This window comes from Atractosteus spatula, chromosome 3, assembly GCF_055471065.1.
Source record: "Atractosteus spatula isolate fAtrSpa1 chromosome 3, fAtrSpa1.hap1, whole genome shotgun sequence".
Classification (NCBI taxonomy): Eukaryota; Metazoa; Chordata; class Actinopteri; order Semionotiformes; family Lepisosteidae; genus Atractosteus; species Atractosteus spatula.
This window is the reverse complement of record NC_142708.1, coordinates 1,210,902-1,235,092: the sequence shown is the minus strand read 5'-3', so window position 1 is coordinate 1,235,092 and position 24,191 is coordinate 1,210,902. Positions and strand designations below refer to the sequence as shown.

Genomic DNA, 24,191 nt, shown 5'->3' with positions numbered 1-24,191 from the left:
GGCCAGGTCTGGTCTGGGTCAGGTCTGGGACAGGTGACCTGTAAAGAAAACCAGGCTGGTGCTGGAAGTGGTGAGGAACAGCACTCTTGTGAAAAGTCGGGAAATCTTTAATGACCAGGAAGGTGGAACTCCAGTTTAATGTCTTGCAGCACAGCACACTGCCCAGTCACAACCTGAGGGCACTGGCTTGGAAACACAGCACTAGAGTGGAGAGCATGACCTCCAAACCTGCTGTCCTTGATAACTGCCCCTCCGGGTTTGTGTTTCTCACTCCTCCTGATCGGCTGGTACAGAATGGCCTCTGTGTGTCTCCCAGGTGGGGCTGCTGGTGCAGAATGATCCCTGTGTGTCTCCCAAGTGGGGCTGCTGGTGCAGAATGGCCGCTGTGTCTCTCCCAGGTGGGGCTGCTGGTGCAGAATTGCTGCTGTGTGTCTCTCAGGAGGGGCTGCTGGTGTAGAATGATCCCTGTGTGTCTCCCAGGTGGGGCTGCTGGTGCAGAATGATCCCTGTGTGTCTCCCAGGTGGGACTGCTGGTGCAGAATGATCCCTGTGTGTCTCCCAGGTGGGGCTGCTGGTGCAGAATGATCCCTGTGTGTCTCCCAGGTGGGGCTGCTGGTGCAGAATGATCCCTGTGTGTCTCCCAGGTGGGGCTGCTGGTGCAGAATGATCCCTGTGTGTCTCCCAGGTGGGGCTGCTGGTGCAGAATGATCCCTGTGTGTCTCCCAGGTGGGGCTGCTGGTGCAGAATGGCCGCTGTGTGTCTCCCAGGTGGGGCTGCTGGTGCAGAATGGCCGCTGTGTGTCTCCCAGGTGGGGCTGCTGGTGCAGAATGATCCCTGTGTGTCTCCCAGGTGGAGCTGCATGTCAGAAGGGGGAGGAGGGAGTCCTCTCCAAGATGCGAGGTCGATGCAGGATTGGTGCAGTGCTCTGTGTGCGCTCTGATAAAGGGCTGGCGCAGGTTCCTGTGCAGTATCTGATGTAACAAAATCTTTATACAGCTGAGCTTTTTACTGACCTGGTGAAGGTTCAAGGGAGCCACAGCGGTGCCCTTACTGTGAACCTTTAGCGCTAGTTAGGAGTTTAAAGCTCTAACTGTACTTCCACACTGCTGCCCACAATTCGTCTCCTCCCACAGTTCTGTCACAGTCCTGTCTGCCCCAAGGCAAACTCCACACTGCATGGCAACAGCAGGAGCGGCAGATAAGGTCAGAAAGTTGGTCAATATTTATAAGGTTCATTATATTTGTAAAGTTGCAAAGTTTTACGCACAAAGGACAGAGGCATGTCAATGGAGATCATTAACACAGAACGTTTCCCTGGGTCATAGAGAAGTCTGCGATTACTTAGATTGTCCTCAGATACTTAATTGGCTCCCCTGTTATTGTAGAGACCGCCAGTAGTGTGTTCCAAAAGCAAAATAGGAGAATCGGGAAACTGCTCAAAGAGTGGTGTCAGGTCCAGTTCATCCCTCCGGAAAAACAACAGTTATTTCACTGTCAAAGAACCACAGAAATATAGAACAATCCAAGATGTGCTTCACACAACTGCGTTTAAAAGCAGCCATTCTAATGAGCCATTATCAGTTAACACAGAAGCTTCAGCAGATGTCACGTACCTTAGACCATAACTGTGCTGTTTCTGCCGAGATCTAACCTCCAGCCTGAGCCCAAGCACATCCCCTCATAATCACCCTGACATTAACCCAACCAGCTTGGAATTTAAATACCCATACGTGGTGTCGATTCGGGTTGGTCCCTCTTCATTCTTAATCTTCTTGATTAAGATAAGATCACTTTATTGGCCCTATACAATTTCTTGCATTAGGAATTTGTCTTTTCGCAGACCCCAGCTTGCTCTCCATGAGACACACAGGCAGGGAGAGAAGCTGGGGGTCAGAGCACGGGGTCAGACATTGTACAGCGCCCCTGGAGCAGCTGGGGTGAAGGGCCTGGCTCAGGGGCCCAACGGAGTAGGACTCCTCTGCCGGCTGCGCGATTCGAACCTTCCAGCTATCCTGATCCTGAGCCACAGAGCCCCGTCACCGGCTGGGAGTCCCAGTGGAAATGAAATTGTGGCGTTGGGCTGTCTGACCAGTGAGTGTGTGGGCTATTTGTCCTGTGTACCAGACTCTTCTCACATTCATACTTCAGCGGTTCTCAGCAGAGGCAGCTCCTAGCAGACAGACTGTCTAAATTGTACAGGAGTCTGTCCTATAAACTTGTGTTCGACACCCTGTCCCTCACGCTGCCGTACTACAGAGAACTCGGCAGGTGTGGCCTGGGGCTCAGCACAGGAGCGTAGCTTACAGGTCATAGACTGCACACAGCCCCAGAGCACACGTGTACGACTGCCTTTCTGTGAGTACAGCTGCAGCACAGGAGGCTCAGTAAACACCGAAGACCCTGCCGCCAAATAGATCATTTATCATCGTTCAGCTTTACGATCCGCAGCATGACTTTCTCCCATGCTCATCCGGATTAATAACCGATATTTAAAAGACAATAACTCCTGCTGGATTACACTGCACTCCCAGTGAGATTCCTGCGGTGAAAGTTCACACTGACAGCATTTTATTCAGTATTACTATTCAATTCAATGTATTTTTATATAGCGCCTTTCACAACAAGGTTTCCCCAAGGCGCTTAACAAAGCGAGTGACCATACATGTTGTCAATACAGAACAGAAAAGACAACAGAGGAGAGGAACCAAAAACTCCTCAGTAAGGAGAAAAAAAACCTCTAGGGGTCCAAGGTCAACCGGCTGCCCAACCCCTCTGGGCATGCTAACATTATACATTAAAAAAAGGAAATAAATGAGTGAGGGTATTAATCCATCCATCATGTCTTCTGTATGTCAGTACTCCATGCAGATCTCTGTAGACCTGCAGAATCCTCCTAAATGAAAGCTATGTCCACGATCCCCCTCTTGGATCCATGGCAGTGATGCAGCATCCAACTCACATGGTCCCAAGTCCAGCACCATCCGGACATGTGGGGAGGAGAATAGGATCGTCTGGTCAGAACAGATGTATCTACCTGGTGGGCCAACACAGAGACACACAATGGCATGTACAGCAGCACCAGCAGCCATGGTTGCAGCAGGCTATGATGTAAGGTGTGAGTAGGCTAGGCTGAAGTAATACATGTTCAGTCTGGATTTGAATACTATCTATTACTAGTCTAGAAGAGAATAGCTCATAAAAATCCGACAGATTGGCCACGCAGGGCTGCCTCCCTGCTCTTTAGTGATGGTACTAGTGGCAGACAGCAGCAGCAGAGTGGGTTCTGAAGCTCACAGTTCAAATCGGTTTTGCTGATGGAGAAGAAACTGCTCCCGTACTTACTGCGAGGTGCTTCACCCTCCAGCAGGTCAGTGACTCAGAACATACAGCTATGGCAAGTCTGGCCGGGTGAAGTTCCAGCAGCAGTGTGCCCTCTGAAGGAAGCACCACAGTCAGAAATGTAATCAATGTTCGAATATACATTTCTTAACTATAAAACAAAACTAAGGTGGAATCTGTTGTCCCTGTGCTTTTGGAGGGCACTGCCCATCCTCACAGCCCCCCTTTGCTGTTCTGGTGATCTCTAGGATCCCTGACCCACAGCGCGGATGTCTGGTCGCTCTCCATCGCGTGTGCAGCAGCGTCCTCTATGTTTCGGAACAGGCAGGCGCTCCTCTGCGGATTTCGAGATGAGAGAGGGAAAACCACCAATCTGCATTCTGGGCATTGCGGATATTAATGGACATATTAGCCATCAATAATGCCTGAGCTACCAACTGCCTAAATAAAGGTTCACATTTGATTATGTTCTTTACATGTATCATATACATATTTTCAGTGCTCATTATTCAGCAGCAGATGGGTACCATTGATCTCTGGCAGCTCTCACTCACAGATGAGCTCCGCTCACAGAACAGCGATAAGCCTGGGAAGGTCACAAGCCCATCCCAGATAGCGCTCAGAACACAGCACCTGTGCAGGGCTCCAGGTGTCACCACTCAGCTCTCCAGACACTGGCTCTTCTTTCCTGGGTGAGAGCTTGTGTTGACTCAGCCCCCCCCTGATCTTTATCACCTGAGAGCGGGCCAGGCCTGGCATGCTCCCATGGGCTGCAGCGAGAGACAAACAGTGGCCTGGACATAAAAGGGGCGACTGGGTACCGAGCATCAGCAGTCAGAGGGAGCGAGTGAATGAAGTCAGAGATCTGTGCAGCAGCCCAAGGGTGACCAACAGAGACAGTGAGACTCCAGCCCTGAGACCAAGAGGAAGGACCCAGGCCAGCCCACAAGGTGAGAGCACTGCCTCCGCTAAACGTGCCAGTTTCTACTCTCACCGTCTCTCTCTCTGTTGCTGTGATCTTGCACTGTCACTGCCCAGAGACGAGCCCGCGGTGATCCAGGGTGATCTCGCACTGTCGCTGTCCAGAGACGAGCCCGCAGTGATCCAGGGTGATCTCGCACTGTCGCTGCCCAGAGACGAGCCCGCGGTGATGCAGGGTGATCTCGGACTGTCGGTGCCCAGAGACGAGCCCGCGGTGATCCAGGGTGATCTCGGACTGTCACTGCCCAGAGACGAGCCCGCGGTGATCCAGGGTGATCTCGCACTGTCGGTGCCCAGAGACGAGCCCGCGGTGATCCAGGGTGATCTCGCACTGTCGCTGTCCAGAGACGAGCCCGCGGTGATCCAGGGTGATCTCGCACTGTCGCTGCCCAGAGACGAGCCCGCGGTGATCCAGGGTGATCTCGCACTGTCGCTGCCCAGAGACGAGCCCGCGGTGATGCAGGGTGATCTCGGACTGTCGCTGCCCAGAGACGAGCCCGCGGTGATCCAGGGTGATCTCGCACTGTCGCTGCCCAGAGACGAGCCCACGGTGATCCAGGGTGATCTCGCACTGTCGGTGCCCAGAGACGAGCCCGCGGTGATCCAGGGTGATCTCGGACTGTCACTGCCCAGAGACGAGCCCGCGGTGATCCAGGGTGATCTCGCACTGTCGCTGCCCAGAGACGAGCCCGCGGTGATCCAGGGTGATCTCGGACTGTCGGTGCCCAGAGACGAGCCCGCGGTGATGCAGGGTGATCTCGGACTGTCACTGTAAAAATATTTCAAATATGTTTCCAGGCGCTTTGGTCTGAAACATTTCGTACTGAAACAATTCCATGAGAGTTGTGTGGTATGTGTCTGGCACTCTTCTGCTAACGGAGCTGGTCTGAGAGATGCTTTGCATTAGTGACTAATTTAGCCCAGGTTGGCAGGAAGGGAGAGATTTGCAGGGGATTAGGAAGGAGGGAGGAAAGCCGGCTGTAAATTCACGAGGGTTGATGTCACCTCCCCATCTCCTCTCCTCAGAGCGAACCCGAGCCCCCCGCTGCCATGGCCTCTCTCACACAGCGGCGACTTCGCCCTCTGTCCCTGGCACTGCAGGTGCTGGCACTGCTGGACGGGCACCTCGCGTGCAGGACGGGCTGGTACACGGCGTGCCAGCAGGCTCCCTTCGTGCCCGGCTACAACCTGGCCGGCGAGGGCTTCGACATTGTCCGGATGCAGCGGAAGGGAGCCTACGTGATCGACGTGAGGACCTTCCTGACGCCCAACGAAACCTGCACCCTCTGCGAGAACCGGCTGCAGGGCGGCCAGGTGCAGAAGCTGCCCCTGTCGGTGCTGGACTGGCGCTTCGGCAGCCAGTGCCGGCAGCAGCTGGCCAGCGCCGTGCACGAGTCCTACGAGGCCGTGGTCAGCAGCTCCACCTCCTCCATCAGCAACAGGTGGGAGGCGGGCCTGGACCTGGACAAGGTGGGCAAGGTGGCCTTGGGTGGGACGCAGTCGCAGCTCTCGCACTTCGCCATGTCTCACGCCCGAGCGGACAGGTTCGTCTTCTCCTCCGACGAGTTCAGCTGCAAGTCCTACAGGTGAGGGCCGTGCGGGCAGCCGATTCTGCCCCCCGCTGGACACGTGTAGCTCAGCTCATATCGAGGTCCGTACGCGTCACTCCAGCCCATTGCGTTCTGCCCGAATTATTAACGCAGCAACAGGCAGAAGGATAGGAAAGACAGGAAGGCAGATACCAACAGCGCCATTACTGAATTTCCAAACCCAGCAGCAGTGAGTAGCAGGGAACGCACAGGCAGGCGTGTAGCGCCGTGCAGGTACAGGCACGGACAGTGAGGTCAGTAAAACTGAAGGCATGTGTTGGAACGTGCCTGACTGTATGAAAGCATACTGATGTTCTCCGAAGGCAGTGCTTTGCGAACAGCGTACTGTATCTCTGCTGTACAGGAAGCTGGTGCTGCTCAGTTCCAGACATGCGCCGAGCTCCTCAGCCAGTCTGGATCAGTCCAGTCTCAGCCAATCGGGACGGGTCTGCCGGTTTCTATCACAGAGAAAGAGCAAACCTCTACCCAAAGGCACTGTCGGACTTTTCTGTTTTTATCAAATTATCATTTTTGACGTTCTGATGCCCCCTGCAGGGATTGGGGATACATCCTAGATCTGCAGGAGTCAGGCTGTCCTCTCTTTTCTTTCCCTCCCCCTACACCTGTATTTAGTTGAGCGCCCCCTACAGCTGATCCCAGAGAACATGCTTCCCACCTCCAGCACCCCTGTGTCTGACACCCCTCTGGCGCCCCAGGGTTTGGTGGGAGAGCGAAGGGAACTCAAGGGCACAAGGCCCCCCATGATAAAGACTCAAACACACCCACTTTCTTGATCGCAGTTACCCAAGTCAAAGAGCAAAGCAGCAGGTTTTAAAACCGCTACACAGGTTTCACTAGCACCCAGCTGTAATGCTGTAGGAAAGCTTGACAGAGGGGGCAGCAGAAGAGCTCATTGTCAGGATCAGGACTACACTGAAAAATGGCAGCGTTCTTGGGGTACCCAACTCTGTAGGGGCTCTGTACTCTAAGGTGGCGCCCCTACTTAATACCAGAGTAGGCCCCAGTGCAACAGTAACCAAGCCTGAGCTGACAGACCACGTGATCATACAGTAGCTGTGCCTGATATCCTCCTTCGTCCTGCCCCCGCCCGGGCCGATCCCAGCCCGTCGGCCGGTTCTGGGCCACGGACCCGGTCTTCCACTGCGCTCCTGTTGGTTCCCCCGCAGGTTCAGGCTGACTGACCAGCCGCCCCTGAGCGCGGACTTCCTGCGGCACCTGCAGGGCCTGCCGCCGCAGTACAACTCCAGCACCAAGGCCGCGTACCAGCGCCTGATCGACACCTACGGCACCCACTACGTGCGGCAGGTGGAGCTGGGCGGCTGGCTGCGCCGCACCACGGCCATCCGCAGCTGCCTGGCCACGCTGAACGGCCACACGGCCTCCTTCGCCAGCGAGTGCCTGAGCGCCCAGCTGGCGCTGCAGCTGGGGCTGCTGGGTGCCTCCGCCTCCTCCGCCCGCTGCCGGGCCGTGCTGGAGAACCACGACTCCAAGATGGGCTTCTCGTCCGGCTTCCTGGCTCACCTGATGGAGGTGCAGGGGGGGCAGCAGTGGCTCCGCGAGGCCCTGCGCTCCGGGGGCGGCCGCCCCTCCTTCACGGACTGGCTCCGCAGCCTGACGGACTTCCCCGACGTCGTCTCCTGCGCCGTGCACCCCCTGCACGAGCTGGTGCGCGAGCCGCGGGTCCGGGAGGCGCTGAAGAGGGCCGTGAGGAGCCACATCCAGGGCCACGCCCTGCAGGAGGGGGGCGCCGCTGCCCAGGCCTGCTCCGGGGTCCCCAACCTGCACTCCAACTGCTGCCCCCTGGAGCCGGGCTGGGGCCGCCTGCGCGTGACCGTGGAGCGGGCCAGCGGGCTGCGCGGAGACCCCGTGGGCCAGACGGAGGGCTACGTGAAGGTGTGGTTCGGCAGCAGGTTCCAGCAGACCCACTTCATCAAGGAGAGCAACGACCCGGTCTGGAACGCTGCCTACGACTTCGGCGCGGGGCACACGGCCCAGCACCTGGTCTTCGAGGTCTGGGACAAGGACGTGCAGCACGACGACAAGCTGGGCCGCTGCACGCTCACCCCCCAGCAGGGCTCCCACTCCTCCAGCTGCTCGCTGGACCGTGGCGGCGTCTTCTACTACTCCTACACCTTCACCTGCGACCCCTACCTGACCGGCCTCAGCTGTCGCACCTACAAGCCCACCCCCTAGTGCAGCGGCAGGGAATGAATAAACCTCCTGAAGCATCCAGCCTGTGTCCACGCGTCCATCTGTCCAGCTGTTCTCTAATCGCTGTGTCCAGTACGCGTTCGAGGGGCAACCAGAACCCATTCTAGCACGCTAAGGGCGCAAGGCGGGGTACTGACTGGACAGGACACCGGTCCGTCGCAGGGCACACAGACACAGACACACTCACATCGGGGGCAGTCATCCCAGAAACCAGTTAGCCTACCAGCATGTCTCTGGACTCGGGGAGGAAACAAACACACACGTGCACACGGGGAGAATTTGAACTTCCCCCAGTTGTCTAAATGACGCGACCCCTCTTCCTTTGTATTTTAAGTAAAGTTTTAAGATTCGGGCAGGAATCCCAGCTCAGTGCACTTCCAAAGAGCCAAAAGAGGATGCAGATGAAATGGCAGAATTCAGCCCCTGAGAGCCTCTGCATTAGCTACGCCCATCTCCGTGAGGAGTGTGGCTTGTCAGTCCCCTTGAGATTTAGTGCCTAATTATCCAGGTTAGAAAAGTGACATTGTTCAGTGGGTGGTGGCTGATGTCATACAGGTTGGTAAACTCTAAGGGTGGGAATGTTCCCCCTGGTGTCTTGATTAAACTCCATCCCGATCTTCCACAGTCTGACCTCCTTGTAGTTTCCCTTCCTTCACCTGGTGCTGTCTTCCAGGTGGGGCTGCACTTCGTTGGGGTAGGGTGAAATTGTCAAGTTAAATTCTTTTGAGTTAGAAGATCCATATAAATAGATATGTTTCAGTTAGACCATGAAACAGCTGGATGAATTATTTGGACTGATCCAACAACAAACTCAAACGGCAGATGAGCTGAATGGCTCTTCTCTTCTGTAACTGTTCTCTGGGCTCCAACCACTGGCCCACACTGCCTCCCTCTCTCTGGGCTCTAACCACTGGCCCACACTGCCTCCCTCTCTCTGGGCTCCAACCACTGGCCCACACTGCCTCCCTCTCTCTGGGCTCTACCCACTGGCCCACACTGCCTCCCTCTCTCTGGGCTCCAACCACTGGCCCACACTGCCTCCCTCTCTCTGGGCTCTACCCACTGGCCCACACTGCCTCCCTCTCTCTGGGCTCTACCCACTGGCCCACACTGCCTCCCTCTCTCTGGGCTCCAACCACTGGCCCACACTGCCTCCCTCTCTCTGGGCTCTAACCACTGGCCCACACTGCCTCCCTCTGTCTGGGCTCTAACCACTGGCCCACACTGCCTCCCTCTCTCTGGGCTCTACCCACTGGCCCACACTGCCTCCCTCTCTCTCTGGGCTCTACCCACTGGCCCACACTGCCTCCCTCTCTCTGGGCTCTACCCACTGGCCCACACTGCCTCCCTCTCTCTGGGCTCCAACCACTGGCCCACACTGCCTCCCTCTCTCTGGGCTCTAACCACTGGCCCACACTGCCTCCCTCTCTCTGGGCTCTACCCACTGGCCCACACTGCCTCCCTCTCTCTCTGGGCTCTACCCACTGGCCCACACTGCCTCCCTCTCTCTGGGCTCTACCCACTGGCCCACACTGCCTCCCTCTCTCTGGGCTCTACCCACTGGCCCACACTGCCTCCCTCTCTCTGGGCTCTTACCACTCCCTCTCTTCACTGGAAATTATTTTACTGAGTTAAGAACATTCTTAATTTCAAATAAAATTTATTTGATCCACAGAAATAGATATACATATTGAAGGAATACATAACCAAGCTCCTCACGGCTGCAGCCACAGCAGCCAGGCTGTGCAGATCCAGTGCTCCCCGCTGGGTCAGCAGTGCCGAGTGTCAGCGAGAGTGGGGCTCTGCTGCAGCTCGGACAGCTGCAGGGCCCAGCGCTGCTCCCCACAACTGTGCTTCTCAAGACAGAGCAACGTGTGCTTTCCAGTGAAGAGGTGCATTTGATCAATGATGCTTTGTTGTTTAGCGTTACCTTTACTGTAAATGACAAGCGAATGGCTGGAATGGGCACTTTCTGGCAAGACGGCAGATGCTGAAGACCACAGCCAGCCTCAGACGAGTTAATGAGTGCAGCGGTCAGGGTGAAACAGACTCAAGCTGCAGCACAGGCAGGACTGCATCTATTCTGCCACTTAGCTACGTCACCCAGACACTCTAACCACTCTCCTCATGGAAGAGCAGAACTGGAATTCCACACAATATGCTCAGTATGGAGTGAGAGTGGGACACAGACAGAAGTACTGACACCTCTACAATGCTAGCTTAAGACTAAGTATTTTTCTTTTTTTCAAATATAGGAAAACAATAAACGATCTCACAGGAGCAGTGCTGTTGAGCATGCTGCAGGGTGTGTATGGAACCAGGCTTTCATGCCACACAGCCCGGAGAAACCAGGGGGAAGAGAGCAGAGACCGGGAATAAGCACAGGGAACAGGGGGCCGACTGAATACAGGCTGGGGTGCTAATCAGTTCAGAGAGGGCGTGACTGATCAGAAGGCGAGGACCTCAGACCAGGTTGGCGATGACGGCTCTGGTGAACTCATCACAGGAAGCATAGCCTCCCAGGTCTCCTGTCCTCACCTGACACAAGAACACAGGCACACTGTTAGACATGAAAGAGCACATTAACAGATCTGTATTAACAAACTCTTGCGGACTTATTCTGGAAGTGGCTCCAATTCACACAGCCCGCAGTCACAGACTCGCACGCAGTCTGATAGCTTTGATTTTTATTTCCTTTAAATGAAGTTCAGTCGCGACTTTAACACCCAGAGAGCCGAGGGACAGCAACTGCTCAGCACACACTGACGGGACACCTCGTGTAGTCCTGTCACGTCCAGCCCCAGGAGTGTCAGCCTGCCTCCTAGAGCTCCCGGGCTGCAGGGAGGGGCAGGAGCCCAGCCTGCCCTGAGTGCACAGCTGTTGGCCTGAGACACCGCACAGACAGGGGCTGCGGGAGGCTGGGCACGAGCTGAGCGGGGGGCCACAGGTGTGAGGGACCCAGGTAAGTGTCTCCCAGGTGATTCACAGATGGTGGGAGTTCATAAGACCATCCCAAAAGGTACAAGATGAAGGTGGCACTAACAGCACACATATATTTCTTATTTACAAGAAGAAGCCCTGCAGTGACAGAAACAGCCCGTGGGCAATCTGGGCTGGGGCAGTTAGACGCGCAGGACAGGAGGAGGGCAGCAAGCAGTGTCCCAGGGGAGTGTGGGTATTGGGGGTTCTTGGGAAGGGGCTCCCAGTCGGTCCTCAGCGCAGATGTGGGGGGTGAAGGTTGTCGATGACGGCGCGCACAAAATCACTGGTGGTAGAGTACCCCCCCAGATCTCTCGTTTTCACCTGGGACACAGAGGGAGAGGGAGATGGAGAGGGAGGGAGCTTTTTCAGCCATGGCAACAGACAAATACACATGTGGACAACAGTGGACATCCTGTTAATCATTCTCAAACACAGCAAGCACAGTGCTGGAAAACAGTGTCCCACACTGACCCAATGTCTCTCACACTGACCCCCACCCTGCGTCCCACACTGACCCGAGCGTCTCACACACTGACCCTGACCCCAGCGTCTCTCCCACAGTCAGTGTGGACACTGGGGCCAGTGGGGTCAACAGAAGACACTGACATCTAAGGTCACAGAACTTGCCAGTGGCCAGGCAGAGGAACAGAGCCTGTAACAGCTTATGGTAAACCACATGCCCGCAGGAGCACAGTGCCAGACTAGGGGGCTCCATCTCCTGCAGCAGCAGGCACACACACTGCCCAGAGCACAGGACTGGGGCAGCAGACACAGGACACAGAGAGAGGGACATTACCTTGCCCAGCTTGATCACCCTCTTCACTGCCTCAGTCACCATGTGGGAGTGGTACTCCAGGCTGCAACAACATCAGCACAGTCAGGCAACAGCAGAATAGATAGATATTTTATTAACGCATGAGGCAAATTGCAGTGCAACAGAAGAATGGCACAGTCAACACAGCACAGTTAACAAAATCATACAATAATACAATACAGTAAGTACAGTCAGTGAGAAGTGCAGCAAAAAATAATGGACAACGAGTTAAAACTTCCATTCTCAGAACTCTGCACAGTTTGGAGGCAGCCTGAGAACAGAGCCACGGTTCAAAATCATGAAGTACTTACAAGGGCACGGAGCCTCTGACGGGGCTTAGGGAATTAGAGATGTGCTCCCTAATTAGGGCGAGCAATGTGGAGGACAAGTTAGAGTGCTGGGTTTGTAACTGGGCAGTTGTGGGTTCTGTTACTAGGAGGTATCACCCGAGACCAGAATATTTCACTCAGACTTCCACAGCAAATGCTCTGCTGCATGAACAGGTACTAATGGAAGTGGCTTTGGACAGATTTATCAGCCTAGCCAGGTATCTGTACTCCAATCTCTTAGATATACAGATTTTAATATACAGATTCTAATATAGTGTACCATGATGTCAGTTTGTGCTTGGGGGTACAGTCTGTGATGCCAGTGTGTGTCTGGGGGGTACAGTCTGGGCTGAGACACTCACTTGAGGTGGCGCAGCATGTTGGCAGCACTGAGCAACATGGCCGTCGGGTTGGCGATGTTCCTGCCCACAGCCTGGGCAAAGGGGTGCCGCGCACCCTGAAACAGAGAAAGAGGGTGTTGGGATGGACATTGATGAAGAGTCCTACCCCAGACACACACGCACTCTCTCCACAGCCCTACCCCAGACACCCACACCCCCACTGTCCCACAGCCTGACAGTCCTACCTAAGACACACACACACACTCTCCCACAGCCCGACGGTCCAACTGATCCAGGATGATCTCTGACTGTCAGACACACACACACTCTCTCCCCCACAGTCCTACCCCAGACACACACACACACTCTCTCTCCCACAGCCTGACAGTCCTACCCCAGACACACACACACTCTCTCTCCCACAGCCTGACAGTCCTACCTCAGACACACACACTCTCTCTCCCACAGCCTGACAGTCTTACCTCAGACACACACACAAACTCTCTCTCCCACATCCTGACAGTCCTACCTCAGACACACACACACACACTCTCTCCCCCACAGCCTGACAGTCTTACCTCAGACACACACACAAACTCTCTCTCCCACATCCTGACAGTCCTACCTCAGACACACACACACACACTCTCTCCCCCACAGCCTGACAGTCCTACCTCAGACACACACACTCTCTCTCCCACAGCCTGACAGTCCTACCTCAGACACACACACACTTTCTCCCCCACAGCCTGACAGTCCTACCTCAGACACACACACACTCTCTCCCCCACAGCCTGACAGTCCTACCTCAGACACACACACACACTCTCTCTCCCACAGCCTGACAGTCCTACCTCAGACACACACACACACTCTCTCCCCCACAGCCTGACAGTCCTACCTCAGACACACACACTCTCTCTCCCACAGCCTGACAGTCCTACCTCAGACACACACACACACTCTCTCCCCCACAGCCTGACAGTCCTACCTCAGACACACACACACACACTCTCTCCCCCACAGCCTGACAGTCCTACCTCAGACACACACACACTCTCTCTCCCACAGCCTGACAGTCCTACCTCAGACACACACACACTCTCTCTCCCACAGCCTGACAGTCCTACCTCAGACACACACACACACTCTCTCTCCCACAGCCTGACAGTCCTACCTCAGACACACACACACACACTCTCTCTCCCACAGCCTGACAGTCCTACCTCAGACACACACACACACTCTCTCTCCCACAGCCTGACAGTCCTACCTCAGACACACACACACACTCTCTCTCCCACAGCCTGACAGTCCTACCTCAGACACACACACACACTCTCTCTCCCACAGCCTGACAGTCCTACCTCAGACACACACTCTCTCTCTCCCACAGCCTGACAGTCCTACCTCAGACACACACACACACTCTCTCCCCCACAGCCTGACAGTCCTACCTCAGACACACACACACACTCTCTCCCCCACAGCCTGACAGTCCTACCTCAGACACACACACACACTCTCTCCGCCACAGCCTGACAGTCCTACCTCAGACACACACACACTCTCTCTCTCCCACAGCCTGACAGTCCTACCTCAGACACACACACACACTCTCTCTCTCCACAGCCTGACAGTCCTACCTCAGACACACACACACACTCTCTCTCCCACAGCCTGACAGTCCTACCTCAGACACACACACACACACACACACACACACACACACACACTCTCTCTCCCACAGCCTGACAGTCCTACCTCAGACATACACACACACACTCTCTCTCTCCCACAGCCTGACAGTCCTACCTCAGACACACACACACACACTCTCTCTCCCACAACCTGACAGTCCTACCTCAGACACACACACACACTCTCTCTCCCACACACTTGGAGTCACAGACACTCTAACGGAGACTCTGGAGGTCAGTGGGCTCAGAGCCCACCGGTGACTCACGGTTTCGAAGACGGCGTACTCCGCGCTGTAGCTCTCTCCTGGTACCACGCCGGCTCCCCCCACCAGCCCGGCTGCCAGGTTGTCGATGATGTTTCCATACAGGTTGGGCATCACAAGCACATCAAACTGGTACGGGTTCTGCACCAGCTGGGGAAGCAGCACACAGAGTGGCATTAACATAAGGCTCTGCACATAGTGCCGCAGTGGCACTGCTGACACCTTGCCCTGCCCACTGCATGAGACTGACACCCCACCCCACCCATCATGAGGGGCAGACACACTGACAGACTCGCCCACTACTTGAGATGGACACCCCACCCCACCCATCACGAGGGGCAGACACACTGACAGACTCGCCCACTACTTGAGATGGACACCCCGCCCCACCCATCACAAGGGGCAGACACACTGACAGTCCTGCCCACTACTTGAGATGGACACCCCACCCCTCCCATCACAAGGGGCAGACACACTGACAGTCCCGCCCACTACTTGAGATGGACACCCCACCCCTCCTATCACAAGGGGCAGACACACTGACAGTCCTGCCCACTACTTGAGATTGACACCCCACCCCTCCCATCACAAGGGGCAGACACACTGACAGTCCTGCCCACTACTTGAGATTGACACCCCACCCCTCCCATCACAAGGGGCAGACACACTGACAGTCCTGCCCACTACTTGAGATTGACACCCCATCCCTCCCATCACAAGGGGCAGACACACTGACAGTCACACCCATCGCCAGGGTGGGACTGATGCCCAGCTCTGCCTGGTACTGATGCCCCACCCACCGCTTGGGACTCACGTCCTTGTGGGACAAATGAGAGATTGAGAGAAAGGAGGGGGGAGAAGCAGGACAGCGGAGACCAAAGGGAAACAAAGAGGAGACAGGAGAGGATGTGAGGGTACACCTGCCCCCCAACTCTCTGCTCCTTACAAACCCCGAGTTTGCACCAGTCTGACGCAACTCTTTCTTAGGGGCAGGCGAACACACAGTGAATTAGCACTCACGATACTCACAAATTAAAACAAACTGCTTAATAAGAAAAAAATATTAAAAACCTATAATAAGAATACAAAATCCAGTTAAAAACACACAGGCCAGTGAATAATAAGATTACTAACTTGACCTAAAAGACCTGTTTATGCAAGTCAATTCTTACAATGAGTCTCGCACAGCCCAGGCTGAGAGAGAGCGCTGGCGGCTCAAAAAGCACGACGGCTTCCTCCTGTCTGCAAGCTCGCGCTCTGAGGCAGTGGAGCCAATACCTGCATACAGCAGTTGTCGATGATCATGTTCTCATATTTGATCTTGGGGTAGAATTCGGCCACCTCTGCACAGCTCTGCAGAAAGAGTCCGTCGCCAAGCTTCCTGCAGCCAGAGGCACACAGTTAATGGCAGACACGGCACGCAGGACTGACAGAAAAACAGCACAGAGACAGACTGACATGATGTTGGCCTTGTGCACCGCGGTGACCTTGCTGCGGCCCTTCTTGGTGGCGTAGTCGAAGGCGAACTTGGCGATGCGGCGAGACTTCTCCCGCGTGATGATCTTCAGACACGCGATCACCCCCGTCACACTCTGAGCGCAGGCAGGCGTGAAGGAGGGGGGAGGGAGGAAGCAGAGAGGGAGAGGGAAGAACACTGAGCATCCAAGAGCAGCCGAAACAGCTCTTTATCACACATCTGCCACTCAGGAACTGGGGCACACAGAGCTGCTGCACTCTACAGTATTACTGCAGCGAGAGGTGAGGCGGTGAGGCGGTGAGGCCATGAGAGGCAAGAGGTGAGGCGGCGAGAGGCGAGAGGTGAGAGGTGAGCAGTGAGGCAGCGAGGGGTGAGAGGTGTGCAGTGAGGCAGCGAGGGGTGAGAGGTGTGCAGTGAGGCAGCGAGGGGTGAGAGGTGAGGCAGCGAGGCAGCGAGGGGTGAGAGGTGAGGCAGCGAGGCAGCGAGGCAGCGAGGCAGCGAGGCAGCGAGGGGTGAGAGGTGTGCAGTGAGGCAGCGAGGGGTGAGAGGTGAGCAGTGAGGCAGCGAGGGGTGAGAGGTGAGCAGTGAGGCAGCGAGGGGTGAGAGGTGTGCAGTGAGGCAGCGAGGGGTGAGAGGTGTGCAGTGAGGGGTGAGAGGTGTGCAGTGAGGGGTGAGAGGTGTGCAGTGAGACAGCGAGGGGTGAGAGGTGTGCAGTGAGACAGCGAGGGGTGAGAGGTGAGCAGTGAGGGGTGAGAGGTGAGCAGTGAGGCAGCGAGGGGTGAGAGGTGTGCAGTGAGGCAGCGAGGGGTGAGAGGTGTGCAGTGAGGCAGCGAGGGGTGAGAGGTGAGCAGTGAGGGGTGAGAGGTGTGCAGTGAGGGGTGAGAGGTGAGCAGTGAGGCAGCGAGGGGTGAGAGGTGAGCAGTGAGGCAGCGAGGGGTGAGAGGTGTGCAGTGAGGCAGCGAGGGGTGAGAGGTGAGCAGTGAGGGGTGAGAGGTGAGCAGTGAGGGGTGAGAGGTGTGCAGTGAGGCAGCGAGGCAGCGAGGGGTGAGAGGTGAGCAGTGAGGCAGCGAGGGGTGAGAGGTGAGCAGTGAGGCAGCGAGGGGTGAGAGGTGAGCAGTGAGGCAGAGAGGGGTGAGAGGTGAGCCGTGAGGCAGCGAGGGGTGAGAGGTGTGCAGTGAGGGGTGAGAGGTGTGCAGTGAGGGGTGAGAGGTGAGACAGCGAGGGGTGAGAGGTGTGCAGTGAGGGGTGAGAGGTGTGCAGTGAGGGGTGAGAGGTGAGGCAGCGAGGGGTGAGAGGTGTGCAGTGAGGGGTGAGAGGTGTGCAGTGAGGGGTGAGAGGTGAGACAGCGAGGGGTGAGAGGTGTGCAGTGAGGCAGCGAGGGGTGAGAGGTGTGCAGTGAGGGGTGAGAGGTGTGCAGTGAGGGGTGAGAGGTGAGACAGCGAGGGGTGAGAGGTGTGCAGTGAGGCAGCGAGGGGTGAGAGGTGTGCAGTGAGGGGTGAGAGGTGTGCAGTGAGGGGTGAGAGGTGTGCAGTGAGGGGTGAGAGGTGAGGCAGCGAGGGGTGAGAGGTGTGCAGTGAGGGGTGAGAGGTGTGCAGTGAGGGGTGAGAGGTGAGACAGCGAGGGGTGAGAGGTGTGCAGTGAGGCAGCGAGGGGTGAGAGGTGTGCAGTGAGGGGTGAGAGGTGTGCAGTGAGGGGTGAGAGGTGAGACAGCGAGGGGTGAGAGGTGTGCAGTGAGGCAGCGAGGGGTGAGAGGTGTGCAGTGAGGGGTGAGAGGTGTGCAGTGAGGGGTGAGAGGTGAGCAGTGAGGCAGCGAGGGGTGAGAGGTGTGCAGTGAGGCAGCGAGGGGTGAGAGGTGAGCAGTGAGGCAGCGAGGGGTGAGAGGTGAGCAGTGAGGCAGCGAGGGGTGAGAGGTGTGCAGTGAGGCAGCGAGGGGTGAGAGGTGAGCAGTGAGGCAGCGAGGGGTGAGGCAGCGAGGCAGAGAGGGGTGAGAGGTGAGCCGTGAGGCAGCGAGGGGTGAGAGGTGAGCCGTGAGGCAGCGAGGGGTGAGAGGTGAGCCGTGAGGCAGCGAGTGCCATACAGTGTCAGAATGCATGGCATGCTGTACCTCGTGCTCCAGAGAGCTGTACTCCCCCTCAGTCTGCTCACGGATGATCACCAGGTCCAGGTTATTGTGCCGGGTGCTGTACCCCGGCAGACTGTTCACATGGACCACATTTGCAAAAAGGTCCAGCTTCCGCCTGCGAAAGACAACAGCACAGCACATCACAGATGGTTCACTACCTGAAGTCCTGTTAAACCTACCGTTTATCACAAATGTTGCAAATATGACACACTACTTTTTAAACAACAGTAAAAGCTGTACTATGTGACTTTCTGTGAACCATAATGCTCTACTAAGTCAACACAAAATCATCCTTTACTTTCCTGTTCCATCTGATGTAGACAGTGTGTAATCTTAGCCAAGATCTTGAAATACTGACACCATCAGCCTCAGTCTTGCTCTGTGCTGCCTGGTGTGTGTCTCTCCCGCGAGGGCTGTATGGAATAACTGCTGCCGTGTGCTTGCTGTGTTTCCTTTCACTCACACATCAAAGCTTTCTAGTGATGTGAAAAGCAAGCCAACACCAGGAATTAATGTATGTGAAGCTCTAGGTTATTTTATAATCCTTGCTTGAAATGTAATTATATCATTAAAGTACTACAAAGTACGCTGTAATAAGTAATTGTGTATGACTACACAACTGTAATAATAACAATAATGATCACAGTTGTAAGTGAGAATGTATAAGAGAGTGTTACCACTTATTTTAAATCTCGGCTTACATACTGTCACATGACGTTCTATAACCTTGGCTTTCTCACTCCCCATGGATGCCAGACAGTGAAGCCTTAAGCGTAACTGTGCAATGACGTAATGGGTAAAAAGTTATTCTTCCAGCAGCACAAGTGTAACTCGAGTGCTATTCTCCAAAGGGCACACACCAGTGAAGAGACACCGTCTCTCCATCATCGCCTGTCAGCTGTACTCACCGCAGCCTCATCTCGTAGGAGGCCAGCTCGCCCTTGTACTCCATGGGCGTGTGGATCTTCCCTAGAGAGGCAGCAGGGAGGGACAGAGACAGAGAGTGAGACACAGAGTGATCAACAGCTGAGACAGTCTGATAGAAACAAAACCTGCGCCAATCTGCTTTAGAATGAGAAAGTCTATTCGCTTTGCAAACACAGTGAATAAACATGGACTGCGAACATTACTGCGGATGTCCATTTAATGTCTCTGTGGCGTGAACTTGTCCACCTACCTATGACCCCTGTCCTTGGCGAGTGGCTCAGTGGGACCCACCTGGCTGGTACCTGCCCCACTGCAGCCTCACCTGCCCTTGTCTGCCCCACTCTCTCCATTCTTCTTCCTCCCTCCCTCTCTTCTTCATTTCAGGTGTGCACATTTACACAGCTGGGGCTCATACTGCAGCTGTCGGAGTGAAGTGTATGGCACTACCGCCACACCTGGAGCTCAGTGTCCCACTGACCACTGCTCTTTTCTCAGAGCCCTGACCCTGCTCCGTAGCCCCTAGTCCTGACCTCTGCTCCCTAGCCCAGAGCCCTGACCCCTGACCGCTGCCCCCCAGCCCAGAGCCCTGACCCCTGACCCCTGACCCCTGCTCCCCAGCCCAGAGCCATGACCCCTGACCCCTGCTCCCCAGCCCAGAGCCATGACCCCTGACCCCTGCTCCCCAGCCCAGAGCCCTGACCCCTGACCCCTGCTCCCCAGCCCAGAGCCCTGACCCCTGCTCCCCAGCCCAGAGCCCTGACCCCTGACCGCTGCTCCCCAGCCCAGAGCCCTGACCCCTGCTCCCTAGCCCAGAGCCATGACCCCTGACCCCTGCTCCCCAGCCCAGAGCCCTGACCCCTGACCGCTGCTCCCCAGCCCAGAGCCCTGACCCCTGACCCCTGCTCCCTAGCCCAGAGCCCTGACCGCTGCTCCCCAGCCCAGAGCCCTGACCCCTGACCGCTGCTCCCCAGCCCAGAGCCCTGACCCCTGCTCCCCAGCCCAGAGCCCTGACCCCTGACCGCTGCTCCCCAGCCCAGAGCCCTGACCCCTGCTCCCCAGCCCAGAGCCCTGACCCCTGACCGCTGCTCCCCAGCCCAGAGCCCTGACCCCTGCTCCCTAGCCCAGAGCCCTGAACCCTGACTGCTGCTCCCTAGCCCAGAGCCCTGACCCCTGACTGCTGCTCCCTAGCCCAGAGCCCTGACCCCTGCTCCCTAGCCCAGAGCCCTGACCCCTGACCCCTGCTCCCTAGCCCAGAGTCCTCAGCCCCTCCCTCCCTCTCACTGCACCTTTAATGGCCACCCGGTTGGTCCTCATGGAGCCCAGCACTTCCTCCAGCTTGCCCTCACTGGCCGTGTTCTGTACCTCGCTGAGGTGGAACTCCTCAAACTCCACCGGGACGTCCCCGGCCTGCGAGAGACAGACAGGAGGGAGTAGAGACGCACCTTGAAAACCACCATTTCTCCAACATGGCTCTTCCCCACCATTCTCTTGCACAAGGATGACTGAAAAGTGTTAAAAACGCGCCTTCCTTACTCCCACCTTCTCAGACGGGATTCTGTTGTAACTGGGTCTACCAGCACTGCTCTGGTGCTGCGACCGACTGCTGGTCAGCATCGTCGTCACGTTAAAGCGAAAGAGCCGCGAGCAGGGGCAGCGACACAAGTCCTCGAGCGATATACGCACAACGCAGGCTCTGTGGCCTCACCCCATTAGTAACCGATCTTGTGTTCTTACTGTCAGGATAAGAGAAGAATAAACAAGAACAGACAGCAGCCCTCAGTGCCAACCGATGGGCCATGAGACAGTGCTGGCAGCTGCCCTAAATCAGGACACAGTGGATAAACCGAGCTACGCCTCCACTGGGCTGTCAGCGTGGTGTAACAGATACACAGCAGTACAGCTGTACGTTATGAGTGGGCAGACTCTGAGGGCGCCCAGAAAACCGCTGTGGGAAGTACAGCTGTAAGACGTGAGATTGTCAGGCATTAAAATAAGTTAATAAAAGCATTGGTATCAGATAATGCTGTATGGCTAAATGTAAGTAAGTTCAGAAGTGCAAGATGCCCTGTTTGAGTGTTTAACAGGGGGGGAGAACACGGGGACTGGCGTTTCTCCACCATGTAAGGTGTGGCCGTGTCCCAGCCCCAGGACACAGAACAGAGGGAAGAAGGACGAGAGTGCATTACCTTGAACACCTCCTTGACGGCGGTCATGAGCTCAGGTCCCACGCCATCCCCTGGGATCATGGTCACCCGAAACATGCTGTCGGCATGGGCAGGAGGCGCAGCCTGGGAGGGCTGGGGGGCGCAGCACAGGCCATGTGCCACCCTGAGCCCACGAGAGCTCTGCTGGAGCCAGTGGGCGCTGAGACCCTGCGACACACAGAGTCAGGACTAACACAGCACTGACGCAGAGTGACACACAGAGTGAGCACTGACGCAGAGTGACACACAGAGTGAGCACTGACAAAGAGCGACACACACAGTCAGCACTGACGCAGAGTGACACACACAGTCAGCACTGAGGATTAATATACAGGGTCAGGATTAACAGCATTTACACAGAGTCAGCACTAATGCAGAGTGACACACCATTAACATACAGAGTCAGAATTAACACAGGATTAATATACAGGGTCAGGATTGACACATTAGTACAGACACACAGAGCAGCACTGGGATTCACAGGGGAGGAGAGACTCACTGGGAACAGCACTGGGAGTCACAGGGGAGGACAGACACACACAGAGCAGCACTGGGAGTAACATGGGAGGACAGACTCACTGGGAACAGCACTGGGAGCCACAGGGGAGGACAGACTCACTGGGAACAGCACTGGGATTCACAGGGGAGGACAGACTCACACAGAGCAGCACTGGGAGTCACAGGGAAGGTCAGACTCACTGGGAACAGCACTGGGAGTCACAGGGGAGGACAGACACACACAGAGCAGCACTGGGAGTCACATGGGAGGACAGACTCACTGGGAACAGCACTGGGATTCACAGGGGAGGACAGACTCACTGGGAACAGCACTGGGATTCACAGGGGAGGACAGACTCACACAGAGCAGCACTGGGATTCACAGGGGAGGACAGACTCACACAGAGCAGTACTGGGATTCACAGGGGAGGACAGACTCACACAGAGCAGCACTGGGAGTCACAGGGGAGGACAGACTCACACAGAGCAGCACTGGGAGTCACAGGGGAGGACAGACTCACTGGGAACAGCACTGGGAGTCACAGGGGAGGACAGACTCACTGGGAACAGCACTGGGATTCACAGGGGAGGACAGACTCACACAGAGCAGCACTGGGAGTCACAGGGGAGGACAGACACACACAGAGCAGCACTGGGAGTAACATGGGAGGACAGACTCACTGGGAACAGCACTGGGAGTCACATGGGAGGACAGACTCACTGGGAACAGCACTGGGATTCACAGGGGAGGACAGACTCACACAGAGCAGCACTGGGAGTCACATGGGAGGACAGACTCACTGGGAACAGCACTGGGAGTCACATGGGAGGACAGACTCACTGGGAACAGCACTGGGAGTCACAGGGGAGGACAGACTCACACAGAGCAGCACTGGGATTCACAGGGGAGGACAGACTCACACAGAGCAGCACTGGGAGTCACAGGGGAGGACAGACTCACACAGAGCAGCACTGGGAGTCACAGGGGAGGACAGACTCACACAGAGCAGTACTGGGATTCACAGGGGAGGACAGACTCACACAGAGCAGCACTGGGAGTCACAGGGGAGGACAGACTCACACAGAGCAGCACTGGGATTCACAGGGGAGGACAGACTCACACAGAGCAGCACTGGGAGTCACAGGGGAGGACAGACTCACACAGAGCAGCACTGGGAGTCACAGGGGAGGACAGACTCACACAGAGCAGTACTGGGATTCACAGGGGAGGACAGACTCACACAGAGCAGCACTGGGAGTCACAGGGGAGGACAGACTCACTGGGAGTCAAAGGGAACGGGAGATGGCGGAAACCCCTTCTGAGCCCGTGCTCACACTCACAGTTGAGAGGGAGGTTTTTTATGCCATATTCACCGATTGCATTGCTGGACTAAGCCTGAAACACTGTTTTCACCAGTAAATCCTTTGCCATAGACTTGGTGGTATAGCCTGATACCTCAACAAGGGCCATTCCAATTCGTTTTTGTCTAAATTCAAACAAAAGCACTTGATCCGTATCTTACAAAGTGCGCCAGTCCGCACCAGCTCTGCATCTTCACTGCCTTTCAGGCCTGTGATAACAGGCAGGGCTCCGGCAGCCCCGTCTTCTCTCTTTCTCTCTCATCCCCTAAGCCTGCCCCCTCGTCTCCGTCTCTCTCCCGGACCAGTACGAACCCCCCTCACCTTGCTTAGTGCTGACAGACTCCCTCTGATAGCCGCCGCCATGCTGCAGGTGTGCTTATGACCCTGACACCGGAAGCAAAACTCTCCTCAGCAGTTCTGCTTCTGGGTCACGCCGCTCCTGCGCCCTGCAATGTGACGTCACAATACTGTGGTCGAGTGGGAAAAGAGCTGTCTGGCAGGGTTTATAATTAACCTTTAAGTAATCCGTATGACTTTTTTAAATGATTTATTTATAACCATTAACAAAACACGAAAATCGTTAATTGACATTTAACGAAATAAAATATTGTATAAACTGTCGAAGAAAGCCCTTCACTCAGGTTAGATGTGGTCAAGCAGAGTCCTTTATTCATGCCCATGGGGAGGATACAATCATACAGATCTGAGAGCAGCTCTCATACAGATCTGGGGGTAACCTCTCCACCGAGATGGTTAATGCAATGAGTTTTATACAGCAAATTCACACAGGAAAGCTCATTCTAAATTTCCATATTAGGAGTTGTTATTCTCTCTACAAACATTTCTTTGTAATTGGCCACGTTATTCTTAAGAAGCAATTTTACCTTGTATATAGACAAAAGGAAGTAAACAGAAATAAACATTCAAATAATATGCTTGAACTATCCTTTTATACTGTTGCTAAGCAGAAAAGGCATATGAGCAAAGGCAAATAGTCACTATATTATATACTTGAAAAAGGTAAATGTTAA

The 24,191-nt window shown here is 55.6% G+C and overlaps 2 protein-coding genes across 4 annotated transcripts; one reads left to right on the top strand and one right to left on the bottom strand.

Annotated features, from left to right (window-relative positions):
• Positions 1-370: 370 nt before the first annotated feature.
• LOC148837230 (perforin-1-like) lies at positions 371-8,129 on the top strand. 2 transcript variants are annotated; one of them, XM_088911648.1, is made up of 3 exons: positions 371-398; positions 5,347-5,906; positions 7,097-8,129. In XM_088911648.1, exons 2-3 carry the CDS (start codon positions 5,371-5,373, stop codon positions 8,121-8,123), a joined length of 1,563 nt encoding a protein of 520 aa, XP_088767774.1. In that variant the 5' UTR covers positions 371-398; positions 5,347-5,370; the 3' UTR covers positions 8,124-8,129. The 2 variants fall into 2 exon arrangements, with proteins under 2 accessions (XP_088767774.1, XP_088767773.1); XM_088911647.1 differs by lacking the exon at positions 371-398 and adding an exon at positions 4,198-4,289.
• A 1,655-nt stretch (positions 8,130-9,784) lies between these two features.
• On the bottom strand, positions 9,785-23,582 carry idh3b (isocitrate dehydrogenase (NAD(+)) 3 non-catalytic subunit beta). Of its 2 annotated transcripts, none has more exons than XM_088909944.1 (11): positions 23,482-23,582; positions 21,283-21,468; positions 20,383-20,503; positions 19,078-19,138; positions 18,152-18,284; positions 16,029-16,162; positions 15,849-15,951; positions 14,574-14,720; positions 12,629-12,723; positions 11,920-11,980; positions 9,785-10,679 (listed from the first exon to the last, which is right to left on the bottom strand). In XM_088909944.1, exons 1-11 carry the CDS (start codon positions 23,521-23,523, stop codon positions 10,605-10,607), a joined length of 1,158 nt encoding a protein of 385 aa, XP_088766070.1. In that variant the 5' UTR covers positions 23,524-23,582; the 3' UTR covers positions 9,785-10,604. The 2 variants fall into 2 exon arrangements, with proteins under 2 accessions (XP_088766070.1, XP_088766069.1); XM_088909943.1 differs by having other exon boundaries at positions 9,785-11,444; positions 23,482-23,564.
• Between the last annotated feature and the right edge of the window lie 609 nt (positions 23,583-24,191).

Bases quoted from the DNA above. Each gene is read 5' to 3' on its own strand.
- LOC148837230 (XM_088911648.1), top strand. From the start codon at position 5,371: ATGGCCTCTCTCACACAGCGGCGACTTCGCCCTCTGTCCCTGGCACTG. The intron at 5,907-7,096 runs GTGAGGGCCGTG...GTTCCCCCGCAG, and splicing joins TTCAGCTGCAAGTCCTACAG to GTTCAGGCTGACTGACCAGC.
- idh3b (XM_088909943.1), bottom strand. From the start codon at position 23,523: ATGGCGGCGGCTATCAGAGGGAGTCTGTCAGCACTAAGCAAG. The intron at 21,469-23,481 runs GTGAGGGGGGTT...TGTGTGTCGCAG, and splicing joins GTCTGTCAGCACTAAGCAAG to GGTCTCAGCGCCCACTGGCT. The intron at 12,724-14,573 runs GTGAGTCACCGG...TCTCTGTTTCAG, and splicing joins AGTACGCCGTCTTCGAAACC to GGTGCGCGGCACCCCTTTGC.